Consider the following 15,962-nt stretch of genomic DNA (forward strand, 5'->3'; position numbering starts at 1 on the left):
TAACAGTAACCTTAAAGACCCTTTACAGAGGTAAAGGCGACCCTTAACAGGACCTGGACTGGGACTCTCTGGCACCAGGGCTACAGACCCCTGGTCTACAGCTTTTCCATCCAGAGGGGTTATTGACCAGTCGGCTCATTATTGCCCGAACTGGACCAGTCTGACAGCTTCTGTTCTTCAGGAGAACTCTGAAAGGACCATGAGAAGAGTTGAGCTCATTCTGTCCAGTATCAACGCAGCACAGTTCACAACCAGCGATCGGACACGTTATAAAATAAGCAGACCAACAAGAGAAACTTAAATATTTGCAGTCTTTATTTTAACAAGACTAGACATTTTTCCACTTTTGTCTCTTTATAGCATCTATTCCCACGATCTCCTTCTCTGCTCCAGTCATAGTTATCTGATACAAAAGAAAATAGGTTCCAATGGATTGTTATGGTCTCTTTCAGAGACATCTAGAGTCTTTATAAAATCGCTGTCTGTATTTACACACTTTCGGCTGCTCACACCCGACACCTGAACAGGACCCACTGTGTGCGGACATGGGCCAGGCTGGTGGGGCCGCTGAGGCGGTGTGTGTGTGTGGGACGGGTCTGGTCGGGCCTCCTGGGCAACTGGTCTCCGAGCATGGGCCCAGTGCCCGCCCACTCCTGCCCCAACACACAAACGCACCCGTACCCCCAGCATCAAACACATGCCGCCAGAAGTCAGTACGGCCACAAGAGACAGCGGTTCTTGTAAACCGATCAGTCACCCCAAAGAGGACCACGTGGGAAATGAGGACATGACAGCACCCTGAAATCCACTGCCAAGGAGGCGACGAATCCCGATTTTCTGTTGGCCGGCAGTGGTCGCCCTCTTTGAAGCCGAGCGCGCTGCATGCTGAAGCAGCCGGGCGGCGACCTCCTGACCCCCGGGTGCCCAAAGACGGACACTCTCCGAGGGGGGCACACTGCCCGCCAAGCGCCCTGCCTCCCCATCAAGAAAAAAGCTCTTGGTAAACGGACAACCTGAAGTTAAAAAAAAAAGTAGCTAATTCTTCAAAAACCTATAAAGAACATGCCATTTTTACCTGCGTATATAAATATAGATACTTTAAGTACTGTATATCAAATACCTATGGATGCAATCTTTTTTTTTTCCTGTGAGCATGTCTGATTTTTCAAAAATGCCTTTTTTTAAAAAAAAACAACATGCAATTAAATAATTTACTGTACAAGAACTGAGGACGTGTGACAATGGGAAGTCTCTGATGGTGGATGAAGAGAGCCAGCGACTTGCTTCCTGCCAGTCTGGCTCATTCCACTGGGACTAACTGCAGTCGGAACTGGAGGGACTGGCAGCCGGCAGGCAGGCGCCCTGCTGCAGCCAAGGAATGATTGTGAGGAACAGTCAAGCCCGAGGGACACGCCCGGCCGTTCCTCTGTTAAGCACTGCTGTGGTTCCTACAGTTTCATCTTACCCTGTATTCACTTCATACTGATCAAAGGCTCAGCCAGTATGAATAAGTATACCTAGAGCACACTGTTCAAGGTACACAATTCAAAGGGCACTTTTGGCATAAATTATCAGGTATGCAACTACACCCCACTCAAGGCAGGGGTCGCCTGGAGCAGGACTGACCCTGTGGTGGTGGTGGTGAGGGCGGGGGTTACATTTTCCTACAAGAGACAGACATGCATACGCACCCAGACAATCAGGCCTCGAGAATCGGATCTCCACCGCCTCCGAGAAACAAAGGCAGGGGGGTTTTGCCTGCGGTGCCGTCTTCATGCAGTGCGCGCGCGCAGACACACACACACACACGAACAGACCGTGACACGCACACACGCCGCCACACAGACACCTCTCACTGACTGTCTGGAACACCGTGTCGCCAGGGCAACACCTGCAGAGGCAAACTGCATTAAAAAACCTTATATTTCAAAGAAAATCTGTGTAATACTTGCTCTCCTCATGGCATCTGAAATACTGGTTTAAACTACTGATTTGTTCAGACAATCCAGTCTTGGTTTCTTTAGTAAAAACACTATTATAAAAAATCAGCACAAGGCTGATGCTTAGTGCTACTGGAGAAGCTAGATTAAGCCGTCGCCTGAAAAGCTGTTTTGCACTTTTCCTGTGTGCAATGAGCTGCTCAAAGCCGCGTGAACCCTGGGCACAGATCCTCGGCGCTGCACGATCACGGTCCTGCCTTTGGACTTGATGTGCTCTGCTCAGGCTCATCAGCCAGAAACACCAGGCCTGCCTCCGACTTCTCAGCTGCCAGGCCAGAGGACCCAGAGCGGCCGGACACCGGGGGGGGGGTCACTGGCCGACACTCGCCCACCCCTCGCTTCGCCGCCGTGCTCACAGCGCCCCCGCCTGGCCGGGAGGAGCTCAGGCGGGCGGGTCCGGTGCGGGCAGTGACCGCTGTGCGCCTCGGAACGGTTCTGAACAGGCCACTTCCACAGCCCACGCCGCCAGTGACACCGAACCCAAATCTCCTCTGTGCAGCACGATCACAGAACGACACCCTAGGCGGAAAGACTATCTCATTTTTTTAAAAAAATCACGCATAAAACATTTTAAAAAAATCAAGAACAGGTGTGGGCCACAAAACGTTACTTAAAATATTGTAAAAAAAAAATCATCTAACAATCGCATTGTAAAAATCTACAGAGGATTTCCTGCGAGCAAAGCAGGTTGTGTCTGGGCTGAGAACTAATGGACATACACACAGACTGACTCACACACTAACTCACACATCACAGTCTTGCACCGACAGCGTCTGTGGTGACCCTCTCACAGACACGCTCACTACTGGGGGAAAGCAAACAGGAACACTGGATTAGAAGGCTTTCGGCTTTCGGGGGGGGGGGGGAGGTGTTGGGGTGGGGGGCAGCAGCTACAAGGCTGCAGGGATGGCTTCTCGACCCTGGGAAGGCGGCAGCTGGCTTGTCTGCCCCCAGCGGTGCACTCGTGTCCGTCAGAACAGGAACAGAACAGGAAAACAGAATGTCCAAAACGAAGGGAAAAAAGCTGGAGTCCCCAGCTGGCAAGCAGGCCAGGTGCTGATCACAGTCCTGAAGGCGGTCTCTCTCGCTGAGCCTCCTCCTCCTCCCGCTCTGCCCCGCCCTGGGCATTAGCTCCGCAGCGCCAGCAGGGCCAGGGCCGCGGCCGCCAGCGCCAGCCCCAGGGCCGGGCCGCCCGCCGGCCCGCCCGCCGCCCCGCTGTCCACCCCGCTGGCCTTCGGGACCACGACGCGCGGCTTGATCGCCGCGGTGGGCTGGAAGTCGAAGTCCGCCGTGCACTGAGGGCCCTCGCACCCGCTGCCGCTCTCCTCGCCGCTGCCTTCCTCGCCTGCGGGGCAACACGGCCAACGTCAGCGACGGGGGGGACCCGGGTTCGACCTGCTCAGGCTGGCCAGGCTACGCCAACCCCCACCCTCCTCCCACTGCCAGGAGCTGCTGGCTCTGCCCGGCTGAGGTACAGACTCGGGAGATACTGGGAGAATCGGGCCGGCAGCTGCATCACCACTGAGCCTCACCGACTCTGCACGGTCATCACAAACCCCAGGGAGTTGCTCAAAAAGAGTAGGGCAGGTGTCCTGGCCACATCTCCCCCTGGGCCTTTACCAGACATGGCCTCCTAATAATCCCCATCTCTGAACTGGCTTCATCACTCTGCTCTCCTCCCCCGCGGAGAGGCTGAAATCCCAATCACGGCGACATGACCCAGGCTCAAACCCGAGATCGCAGGCTATGGCCTTCTCTCAGGGAGGAGTGGGTCGGCCCGTTACTCACTCATGTCGAAGAAGGACACGTCGTTGCCGCTGTGGGCGCTCTTCAGCTTGTTGGTCATGATGCGCAGGGTCAGGATCTGCCGGCGAATCACCGCGTCAGGCTTGGTGATGTCCACCTCCACGTCGGGGTTGGTCACCTGGTTGGCTAGTCCATTTCCCATCACCACCGACTCGTACCTGGAGCCAGGGGGAGGGAGGGGGGATACGATCAAGCCCAATGTGCCCGCAGAAGCAGCCTTTATCGCGCCCCAGTCACACACCCCCCCTTATCACTTCCAGCTTTGAGCTTTCCCATCATCCATCAGTTTTCCAATTGCTTTATCCTGTACAGGGTTGGAGGGGAGCCGGAGCCCATCCCAGCATGCAATTTCCCCAGAAGCCAAACCTGGCGGCATGTCTCTGGACTGCCTGAGCACACGGGAGCACCCGGAGGAAAGCCACATGCACACGGGGAGAATATATAAACTCCATACAGACAGCACCCAGAGCTGAACCCAGGGCCCCAGTCCAGAATCGAGCCTGCGGTGCCCGCTCCGTCAACAGAGGGGCAGGATTCGAGACGAGGCGCAGTGAAGACGTCGCGAGACGGTGACCCCACCTGCTCTTGGCCGTGCCGTTCCAACACTCGTCCCCGGTGCCGATCCGCTCCCCTGTGCACACGCTCTCCGGCAGCGTGGACCAGAACTTCTTGGCGTGTTTCAGCTTCTTCTTGATGTCCGTCACCTGGAGAGAGGAGAGAATACCTCAGACCACCGCGTGCGACAGGTGCTGCCGAAACAGATGACCTCCCTGAATTAAGATGAATCCCTCGCTGCGGGCAGATCGACTGCAAGATCTCTCAAAGATCAAGGACAAGATCCTCAGCGTGTCTGTGACACTGCGGAGCTGCCCTACAGACAGCAGTTTGCAGGTAATGTTAATGATAATAATGATAATGTTTATAATGATAATAATGATAATGTTTCTTTATTAGCCCTATACAATTTCTTGCATTAGGAATTCATCTTTTCGCATACCCCAGCTTTTCTCCATGGAGACACAGACAGGGAGAGAAGCTTGGGGTCAGAGCGCAGGGTCAGCCATTGTACAGCGCCCCTGGAGCAGTTGGGGTTAAGGGCCTTGCTCAGGGGCCCAACGGAGTAGGATTCCTCTGCCGGCTGCGGGATTTGAACCGGCAACCTTCCAGTCACAGGCGCAGATCCTGAGCCACAGAGCCACTGCCCCGCCGGGTGTGGACCTGTTTAACCCCAGCCCTGCAAACCTGACCTCTACTGCAAGAGATCTATTCTACTGACTGCGATATATGCGTTTAATCTGAATAAAAACACAAAAAATATCAGTACCGTTGGTGTGGGGTTTGTATTTCAAGGGTCCAGAAGAACACACACTGCAGTATGTTCACAGTGTTGAATGCTGGTCAGCAAAGTCAAACAGTTTGGCAAGTTACCAGTTTATCTATCGGAGAGGCTGTGAATCACAGGAGCCCACTGAGGCCTATCATGCTCATTGGGGTGACAAGTAGCAGACCGATCTGAAATTAATCCCGACTGGTCAGTCCTGAAGCATCAGTTACCAGACCTGGACAAAGAACTGCCCGCTGTCTTACCAGTCTGTCCAGGCTGGTGCCGGCTGCGGTTGTAGGCCGGGCGTCTGGGCTGTAGGGGCGGAATCGGGCGGCGAAGCCCCCCTCTCGTACCGAGCGTTTGGACACCTGGGCGGGCCTGGGCTGGCCACAACCCTGGAACACCTGGGAGAGCGAGCGAGGGAGAGTCTCGGGTGAGATACAGGACCGGAACAGAAACAGAGCTTAGAAATAGAGGTCTCGCAGAGAAGGAAGACAGTCGAGAAAAGATCAGCCAATCGAACGTACGGCGCATGGGCTGTCGAACCCAACACAGCAAGAATGAGCGACCAAGGATGTTCTGCTGCTACTCCCCGACTCCTAGCCACCTGTGGAGTTTCAGAGCACATGATCCCAGCAGCGTGGGACCTCCCGGGCAAGGGCAAGCAAAACTCTGGAGTCTGTAGTTGAGATTAATGTAGTCCAGTTTAGACTTTATTTGTTGCTTTATTTGTTAACACGGACAAGTGAGATGTTTTCAGAAGTGTGATGTGAGTGTCGCCTAAACGTCCGCATCACATGTGCAAGCGTAGAGGTCACAGATATCCGAGATTATTTTTACAATGAAACGGGAATATACCTATAATGACCTTATTTCCTTTCGCCGAGACAGGTGGAGGGGCATCTCCTAGCAGCTAGCGACACCCCTGCCTGTTCTAAACACCAGACACAGCCTTAATGACCACAGTGGCCACCAGCGTCTGCAGACACCTGCGGTGGTGGAAGTTCAGGAAGTCTGAACGAAACCCGAAAGGGCGAGTGGCAGTCTGTCCTGTTTTATCATGTTAGTGAATATGATTTTTCTTATGAATACACACGGATGTTCTTGTGGGGGTTTTTCTACACTTCTAAAGAACACGCCAAATGACAGCCAACACTGAGATGACGTCGCTAGCTGGTGTCTTCTGCCATCTCAACAGAGATTGTGCCAGACACTCTTACACTGTACCACGATCCTTACTCGTGTCCACAGTGCAGAAAACGAGAAGTTAAGAGAATTCTGAGCTGCCCAGAATTCATCCTCTTCTCATCATTCCAGCTGAGTTTTGCTGACTTTAAGGAAGCCCATGCACAAACTCTGGCGATCAAGACTGTCCATCTTCTATCAGAAATCTGCCGTTCCCTGCTGCAGGGTCACCTCAAGACTGAAAAACCCCACCAACACACAGTGGGTAGTGGAATATAGCATCATGGGAGCACAATGTCATTTCATGAAATTGGTGTTAAATATTGACTTTTTAAAAAAAAACCCACAGTGCTAGGGAATGTTTAAACAACGAAATACATCCACGTTAAACACTAACGTGATAAACAGAGAAGGCCTGCTTCAACAGGTTTAAAGCTCAGTTAATGTGTAACCCAGTTCAATCTGCATTTAAAAGCATCTTAATGAGCAGTGGAGCTCAGCTGTGGCGCTGAGGGCTTACAGTAGGACTGTGTCTATAACTGTTCATGAAATCAGACAGCTGGGACAGCAGAGCTGGACTTGCATTCATTAAGACAAGGAGGACTGGCTGACAGCCCTGGGAAAGCTTTCAGACTGAAACCAGTCAACACAAGAACGAGCAGCGCACGAACATTCGACTGCACTCTCGGGGGGAGACACAGCGCAGAGGTCACGGCGCGCGGCGCGCAGGACAAGACGGCTTTCGGAGGAGCCCCACCTTCTGGGAGACCTGCACGCTGTTCTCCTGCATGTTCATGATGGCTTCCGAGATCTTCACGTCGATGGGGTCCATGACCGACTCGAAGTTGAAGGGCCCTTCCAGGCGGTCGGCCAGGCTCAGCATAGCGTCTGCGGGGGGGGCAGAGGGGTGTGAACCTGGGTGCTTCAGCACACAACAGCAGCTGCAGCATTACGGATAACCCTGCAAAAAACCCTCTTACCACCTTTTATAGTAGCAGACAACTGAAACATCTTCAGTGTATGTCACATTTAAGGGCATTCAAGCAAAGTACACACATGTTGCTGAATTTCCACATTAACTAACTGCATTTCTCAACTTTAGCCGTTGCCCTTTAATTTCTGTCTCTGTCGTCATATTTCTCTCCTATTTCTCGCTACAGCGCTGCTGTTCTGTTGCACCCCAGCAGACAGAATTCCACGAATCCACCATGGGCCGTGCAGGAGGAGGTTCTGCTGTGAGCTGCTCCTTGCATTCCTGCTTTGGCAAAACTGAAGGGGCGGATATAGAGTTTCGACAAGTCTGGCCCCGGGCTGCAATAGGAGCAGTACATGCTCCTGGAAGGCCGTCACTAGAACCTTGCGTGCTCAAGGGGCTGACTGAGATTCCTCACCACAGCGGGGGAATGGAGTGTGAACCAGGCCTGAGCGCCATGCACTGCCTTACTGACACACTGAACTGTGATAATCCCTCCAAGAACTAACTGAATGTGTGGCGGCCGGGACAAGTTCATGCACTGCAGCCCTCGTGCCACATGGGGGAGCCAGTTAGCAACTCCACGCAGCTGGCTCAACTGTGCTGGATATGGGGCTGTATGAACTATGACCTACAAAAGTAATCAACATTCCAGATGGGGCTTCAACTCAGTGATCGATAAAGAAACGCTCTCATGCCATGCAAAGGAAATACCACATAAACCCTAAATAATTTAATGACGTGTTAACATAGCTATTCAAATTTAAATGATCATGCCTGTACAACAAGCAATTCTTAACCCTTGCATTGCACAAATGTTCTGTACACTACACTGGTAAATGAACACAGGTCCGCCGCAGTAGAAGGACAAATTGTACAAAATGCATTGTTACACACTGGAACAGAAAATGTGTCTTTCTTCCTCCCGCTGTACAACATGAGAGGTCTAACACCACCATCAGCAGTGCTCGGGTTAGTTAAAAGTCAAGGATCACAAATGCTAAATGAGTCTAACACCACCATCAGCAGTGCTCGGGTTAGTTAAAAGCCCTGCCCGGCCATGTCACTTGCGCATGCCGACACACACCGACCGGCAGTGATCTTCCTCTTTGGGCTGCTCCCGCGGAGAGGGGCCACGGGCACCCCCTCGTCCCCCTGCGGGGCGGCAGGGACAAAGCCAGAGGGCCGGGAGCGCGTGTTGCCTGGGACGCAGCTCCGAGTGTCCCTGCCCTGAGGAATGTGCTGCTCTCTTTCACAGGCGGGGACACAGAGCACAATCAGACCTCCAGCAGGGCTGGCTGTCACCAGCCTGAAGGGGCAGCGAAGGGGGTCTGATTGAGACTTTTCTCTTTTAATTTCTGGAAGGCGGGGAAGGGAGGGGGTGAGCACTCTCCTTTCAGGAAAATGTAAATCGGATCCCCTACATTCTTGCGAAATTCCTGTGAAAGTCTCCAAAGGGAGACTCGGCCATTATTATTAATTTTCTCCATCTTTAATCCCATTACATCATTTTAGATTTTCCGAGCTCCAAGAGGTTTTTGCGCCAAAGGGAAATTGCTCTCTCCAGGCAAAGTCCATTTGTACAGCCTGCTTTTGAGCCAGACAGGGACAGAGATAAACCGACTGTTAAAGCAACAGACCAACAGTCCACATGTTCCCCTAAAATGCATGCGATTTTTTTTCTGTTAGTTCCTGGAACAGACAAAGCAGGCTGTGCTTACAGGGAACTTTATCACCCAGAGTCGCTGGGCAAGCTTCAGAGAAGGTTAGCGATGACGACCATCAGCTGGCTGCTGAACAGTTGCGTTATGACTGCCAGGGGAAAAACATCTTCACATGACTGTGCAGGCAACTGAACCCTCCATGTGTCAGAGGGCGCAAGAAGGACACAAGAAGTCGTTCCTGTTTGCAAACTTTTCCACATGAGAAACAGGAGGCGACAGCAGGGAGGGGGCAGCGGGATCCAATCGTGTCCCGAAACTGTGCAACACGGCCCCTGCATATTGCAAAACCCCCGCTAGGATCACAAATGCTAAATGAGAAAGCCCTGCTGGAAACTGTTTTTGGACCATTTCAAGAATTGTAATGCCTTTCCAAGTACTCCCCTTTTGAGTTCTGGCACAGGCATGTTTGAGGTTTTTTTTGGACCCGACCTCAGGCCCCCAGCCCCCCCCCTCCCCCTCCCGCCAGCTCACCCAGGAAGTTGTTCCACTCGGTGTCCAGGTCAGCCTGGTTGGCCAGGCAGCCCTTCATCACGTTGAGGCAGTAGTTGCGGCAGGGCTTCAGCGTCACCTGCCCGCTGCAGTAGGGGCAGTACATCATCTTCATGGCGGCCCGTACACAGCTGGGGGAGGCGTTCACCTGGGTGGGGGGGGACACACACAGATAAAACCCCCAGTAAAGACTCAGGCCTGACAGTCAAGTGAGCTTAACTCCTGCAGCTACTGCCCTGACAGAGGGCCCCCAGTCCTACCCCTGGCCTTGAAACACTGCCTGTGTGTCACCAGCGCCCCTCACAAATCCCCTTCGACTTTTCAAGATGCTGAAAGACCCTGAGAGCAGATTTTAAAATATGCCCCAACTAGAAAACTGAAATTTGTGATTAAGAACAGCACTGGAGCAAAACACAGAACAGACATGAGCTCCCTCAGGAACAGCGTAGGAACTACCTTCCCACACACATTAATTCTGCTGGGGTTCTAGCATAAAAATCAGTAAAAGGAATCAGTACATAAAATACCAAATGACATACTGACAACAAGGCATGCCTTTCTCCACAGATACCTAGAGATCTAAAATTTGAGCTGATCTCCCTTCACACTTTGTCACACCAACTTTTCCAAACAGAGAACCGATGTAAGTCACAGGCCATTAATCAGTTATTTCCAAGGGTTTTCGACTACTCTTGTTAAGGAATTGGGAGGCATCGCTGAGTCGCATAATAATCTCCTTTCCTCTTTCCTGTAGAATTAATTTTATTTTTGCAAAGCCGGCTCTGCAAGGCACCATGGGTCAAGTCAGAATTTGGCCTGTCAAACCCACACAATTTAAAAATGATAATGTTGCTCACATGTTCTCACTGGTCAGCACCTAAAAGAACCGGCAGCAAAAACGTCTTACAGTTACTACAGGCAGTAGTCGTAATCTTTACTAAAAGGACCCTCTGGTCTGACAAATGTTGCCAATTTTCAAGAACCACGCTTTTCCTTCAGCACATGGCTAGCAGCAGACCCTTTAAAGAGCATGCTCCACCGTCAGAGCCAGGTGGGTCTGCGAGACACACCACTGCTGTCGCCCAGTTGCCCCCAGTGGCAGAGAAGTTCATGATGTTGCAACCAACTGGAACATTGGGGCGCAGACTCGAATCGGTTTAAGACGTGTCAAGAGTCACCTCTCAGGGTGCAGACACATCAAGAAATCAGACCCTGAAACAGTCAAGTGTTCTGCCCCAGCTGGGAGGAGGTTGCCCCTGAAGCAAACAAAAGGCTGTTTGGCCCCCGACAGAGGAGCCCCCTCCCGGATCTGATCACACATGCCAGGACCCCAATGCCTGCCGGCTCTCTGAGCCAAGAGTGAACTTCAACAGGACAACAGCTGCACACAGATCCCATCTCCCACTGCTGGAATGTGGCTGTGTAACGAGTGTATCGCTGGTTCAAGAGTTCCCTTGTGCTCGGTTTTTATTTCCGGGAACTGCAGCAACTCAGACGGGCATTCCTGACGCAGGGGCGCTGCTGATGAAACAGACTCGCTATATCACCCTGCAACTCACCACTGGCAGCCCACTGGAGCTCAGCAGAGAGTGGGCCTGGCCAGTACCTGGATGGGAGACCTCCTGGGAGAAACCAAGGCTGCTGCTGGAAGAGGTGTGAGTGGAACCAGCAGGGCGTTTCTCGAAAAGAGTAGGGGCGATGTCCTGACCAAAGTTCCCCCTGGCCTTTACCCATCATGGCCTCCTAATAACCCCCATCTCTGAACTGGCTTCATCACTCTGCTCTCCCCACTGAGAGCTGGTGTGTGGGGAGTGTACTGGTGCAGTACAGCTGCTGCCACATCACCCAGGTGGGGCTGCACACTGGTGGTGGTGGAGGGGATCCCCATGACCTGTGAAGCGCTTTGAGCGTCCAGAAAAGCAATATGCGAGTGTAAGGACGATTAATCAACAGGACAGCCCGACTATCAAACACACCCATCGCCCCGGGAGGGGGGAGGTAGCCAGTACCGCACCCCAAGTTGTGCGGCCGCCGGGGCGAGGGGGGTCTACTCACCGTGGACACCTTGCCGACCACCTCGGGGATGAGGGCGAGGCCCTGCACGAAGGTGCGCGCGGCCACGAAGGCCCGGGTGATCTGCAGCTTGAGCTTGCGCGGCTCGTCCCCGAAGGGCCGCAGCTGCTCTGTGTGCTTGCTCACGCACTCCATGTAGGCGTCGGAGAAGGAGTGCTGCACGTTCAGCAGCCGGAACATGCGCTCCAGCAGCTCCGCCCAGAACTCCGCCAGCATCTGCTCCAGGCTCACGCCCCCCGCCACGTAGTACCGCCGCAGCTCCTGGAAGAAGTGCTTGAACAGCTCGGCGTTCTCCACGTACATCAGCCCGTAGGTGCGCACGAACATGTTGTGCAGGGACAGCCCGGCCTTGTCCAGCAGCTCCCGGAAGAACTCTGGAAAGAGAGCGGGAAGGAGACGGGAGAGAGGGGTCAGCGTTCCGGCTTCCGGGGGAACTGCATCCGTCGCGTCAGCTTTTGTGGGACGCGGCCCCCACAAAAAACGGGGTACAGTCTCGGCACGCACACGGGTGCCCCCGCCTGTCTCGTCTGAAAGGGGTTCACCACCACTGCTGCCGGAGGGGTTGAAGGGTGCTTTGCCCCTGGGAGCCCGGCCCGGCCCCCTCGAAGCGCTCCTCTGTAAGCCAGGGAGCTCCAGGCCTCGGGGCTATCTGCAGGAAGCATGGGCGGCCCCTCATGTCTGCAGTGTGCTGCGCACTGTAAAGGCTGCATTGTAAAACCTCCAACAAAAAAGAAAGGAGATGAAAACCCAAGAAGATGGTGGAAAAGAGCACCTACACACACAAAAAAAACAGGAATTTGTCTCCCCTTAAAGCTCTCTGACATTCCTCCTGTTTTATGCTGTGGTTTCCTCTTGACATCCCTGTCCTGCTCGAGGTCTATAGGTCACAGATGAAGGCTTTGTACGAACACTGCGTGAGGGGTGGTTCTGGGTGGCGATAGTGGTAGCTGTGGGGGGGGGGGGGGGGAGTGGGGTCTGATTTTTTTTTCAGGGGAGGGGCAGTTTTGTCTCTCTTCGTCTTCGAAGAGCAACGGAAACAGCAGAAAGTCTGCCTGCTTGCAGATTTTCATTAAAACGAGGCGACCGCTAACAAGCGAGCCTGACTGCTCTCCATTCAATGGAATTTTTCCGTGCGCAAATTCCTTTTTTTTCTTCTCCTGCGGCCAATTCAATGGGATTAGTGAATCCCCCCCCCCCGCCTCCTCCTTCCCCTCCTCACTAAGGTCCCCCATGACCTGTAACCCCTCCCCAACCATCCTTCAGTCTCCCCAGCCTGCAGAAGCTCTTCTCTCCCTGCAGCCCCAGAACAATACAGCTCTTAATCCTCTGGAATGCTTTAGCCCTTTCTCAACCTGGGGAGAAAAGGAATTCCACAGTCTCGCGCGCGGCCCTCCATCAGCTCCTCTGTGCCATTTCTATAGGCCTTCATTAGCACGGAAATGGAAAACTCCAGCACACACCCTACTTAGTAGATTTATAGGTGATTACAAAAGCATTTTGTTATTCGCCTCCCCCAAAAAAAGATGGTGGTGGTGGTGGTGTGGGAGGTTACAACCCTGAAAGGCGCTGAAAAGAAGTTACGTCTGGGCTCTGGTTGAGTCTTTGGAAAACAACAGCAAGAAAATAAGATTTCTTTGCCCTGATCCTAAGGGTTTACAGAAATCGAACATCCTGCTGCAGAACGCCTGACCTCCGCAAAAACCAGGTGCCGTGAGCCGGACCCCCTCCCTCTCCCACACGCGGGCCGGGCACCTCTTCTCCATTCTGTCCAGGGATTTAACTCCCCCTCCTCCTCCTGCCTGCCTCCCCAGGGGCCCGAGATCTAGACTAAATCCCAAACGCACCCCCGCGGTGTCGCCAAGGAAACCGGAAACACCGCGGGCCTTTCCGTTTGCTTTCAACAGCCCCGCGGGGGGAGGGGGGGTTGCGCCGCGCCACGCTCGGCCACAGCTCCGGCAGCCGCGGCTGGGCTGGGCTCGCGGGGGACGCAAGTTTAAAGTCGCGGAGAGGGGCCCGCCTGTAGCACGAGCTCCACCCGCCTGGCCGCCCCAAGGACCGAGTCACCCACACACCCCCTCCTCGTCTGGCCTTCCTTCTCCCCCCCGAGTCGCTACACGAGAAACCCGGACCCTTATTAACGTACCGACGTGGTTTCTCTTTTGGGGCAGTAACTCGCTCTTCCCAGGTTTAGGAGTTCGGTGAAAAAGCCCCAGGGAAGACCGTCCCGCTGCCACAACCACAGGGCTGGCCACCCCCTGCCTCCCCTCGCACACAGGGGGCGGGGGCACAAGAAGCAATGGGGGGCAAACTGAGGCCCTTTACTGGCTTTGGCCCCCAACACCCCCCTCAGCCCCCCACCCTCAATTAAACCCCGAACCCCTAAAACAGCAGATGGCACGAGCCAGACAGGACCTGCAGGGAAACCGTGTGTAGAACCGGAGGCCGACCTGCAGGGCCCCTCATTCAGGACCCCCCTAGGTCTTGCCCTGACTGCAGCTCTCCGCTCCCATAAAAAAGGAGACGCTCTCTCTGCCTCGAACCCGGGGTGGAGACTTTGCGCGGGGGGGGGGCACACCTATTGCCCGACGATGCTCCTTCACCCCTCGGCCTGCTGCTCGAACCCTGCAGCCCGTGTTTCAGTGAAGATTTGCGAGCTTTCCTGCAGTTGACTCGCCGAGCTCCACCCTCTTGAACTCTTCGAAAAAATTCCTGCCGCTAATGAGTCTAAATCTGCTCAGATGTTTACTAAAAAAAACCAAATCTTAGAAATGCTTGGAATCCACACGCTAATCCAGGACCTGAATGGGCTGGTGCAAATCTAGTATCACAGCAGGCACGGGCTCAGGGATTAGACATCTAATTTTAAAACTTAAAAAAAGTGTTCCTTCCAAGGCCAGGTGTTTGGCTTCGCCATCATACTAATTCCGTATCGACACCTGAAGGGTCTCGTTTCTTTTCCTTTCAGCATGGAATAAACCTTTACCTGTTCTTAATACTAATGAAGCCAATGGATTTCCAATTTATTGTAAATAATCTGGTGACATATTCAGTTTTCGGCTGCTGTCAAGTAAATCCCCATCTCCCGCTGTGAAACAGACACTCCCAGGGCACAGGAGGAGATAAGCCTATAGTGAACAACAGTCAGAACCCCCTCTCCCAGCTTGAACACCAGGAGCTGGTGAGGACCGGTGTAGCCTGGCGAGATGGAGAGGCGCGTGTGTGTGTGTGTGTGTGTGTGTGTGTGTGTGTGTGTGTGTGCGCATGCAGGGCGGGGCTCTCACGGTCGAAGTGGCTGTGCCGCTGCTTGAAGGTGCTCTGCAGCGTGGAGCTCAGCTGGCTGACGGGCGCCTTCAGGTCCGAGCGGCTCTGCTGGCTCAGCTTCTCCTCCATCTCGGCCGTGCAGCAGGTGAAGCCCTGCGGACACACCTTCAGGTGGGCACCTGCAAGCAGAAGAGAGACTCCGTCAGCCCGGGGCCAGAGAGACCCCAGTCCCCACACCCCCGGGGCAGGGCGCACAAGCCCTCCGAGCAGCGCCGGTACTGCAACCAACCCTGTGGACCAAGCCGAGACCTGCCGCTTTGCTGATGATCAGCCACTCGACTCAGAATTCAGTCGGGGTTTTACACGTTGGTAGATGCATTCGAACCCATGTCCGCAGGCCAGCGTGGCAGCAAGAGATCAAATCAGTAACATAACACCCCCCATCAGACGACTTGTGTCTCTGAAAAGATTTTAATACAACTGCTCAAATGAATGAACAATAATAACCATCAGATCAATGCATACATTATCACAGGCATGTCAGCAGCTTCACTTTACATTCACACATGACCATCAAGGCTCATACTGATAACACAGCCTGCTATATTCTGCTGTTACCCTGACTTCCAACAGCATAAAGCAAACCGTATAGACACACTGCTGACATGCTACAGCTTCGCCCCTCTACACAGCTGGGCTGACTGAAGCACTAGGAGAAGGACACGCAGTCTGCACTCGGGGGCCTGAACTCGCAACCTTTGACAACTGTTAAGGTTCAGAGCCCCCATGTGTACTCCAGCACCTGGTAGCTTTACACAAAGATAATTCAGCATTTCACAAGGCTCTCCTGCCGTTTCCTCGGGACAGCCTGCACACTAGCCAGGGACAAGCCTGTGTATACAAAGCACCTAAGGCGGCAGAACACAGCGGGCTTTTAAAATGTCTACCAGGAAGATATCACTCCATACACTTGCATACCCCTAACATATGAAACTGGAAATTCTGTGCACAGCAAAGCACAAGAGACAATCAATTAAATGTGGCTACAGATGTTACCACAAACACCAATTTCCGAGAAGACCATCACAGACTCTCTCCAAACTCCAAAACACTTCTGCTAAAGATCC

At 53.5% G+C, this 15,962-nt stretch overlaps 1 protein-coding gene across 1 annotated transcript in view; it reads right to left on the minus strand.

The window, feature by feature from the left end:
- Positions 1-297: 297 nt before the first annotated feature.
- gpc4 (glypican 4) overlaps positions 298-15,962 on the minus strand; it is a 39,391-nt gene continuing 23,726 nt past the window's right edge. The window contains exons 2-9 of the mRNA XM_069193681.1: positions 14,856-15,014; positions 11,557-11,948; positions 9,484-9,649; positions 7,073-7,203; positions 5,394-5,534; positions 4,386-4,510; positions 3,789-3,964; positions 298-3,345 (exon numbers count right to left, since the gene is read on the minus strand). Coding sequence (XP_069049782.1) covers positions 3,128-3,345; positions 3,789-3,964; positions 4,386-4,510; positions 5,394-5,534; positions 7,073-7,203; positions 9,484-9,649; positions 11,557-11,948; positions 14,856-15,014 — 1,508 coding nt within the window. The 3' untranslated portion in view covers positions 298-3,127. The remainder of the gene's footprint in view (positions 3,346-3,788; positions 3,965-4,385; positions 4,511-5,393; positions 5,535-7,072; positions 7,204-9,483; positions 9,650-11,556; positions 11,949-14,855; positions 15,015-15,962) is intronic.

This window comes from Lepisosteus oculatus, chromosome 8 (assembly GCF_040954835.1).
Source record: "Lepisosteus oculatus isolate fLepOcu1 chromosome 8, fLepOcu1.hap2, whole genome shotgun sequence".
Lineage (NCBI taxonomy): Eukaryota > Metazoa > Chordata > Actinopteri > Semionotiformes > Lepisosteidae > Lepisosteus > Lepisosteus oculatus.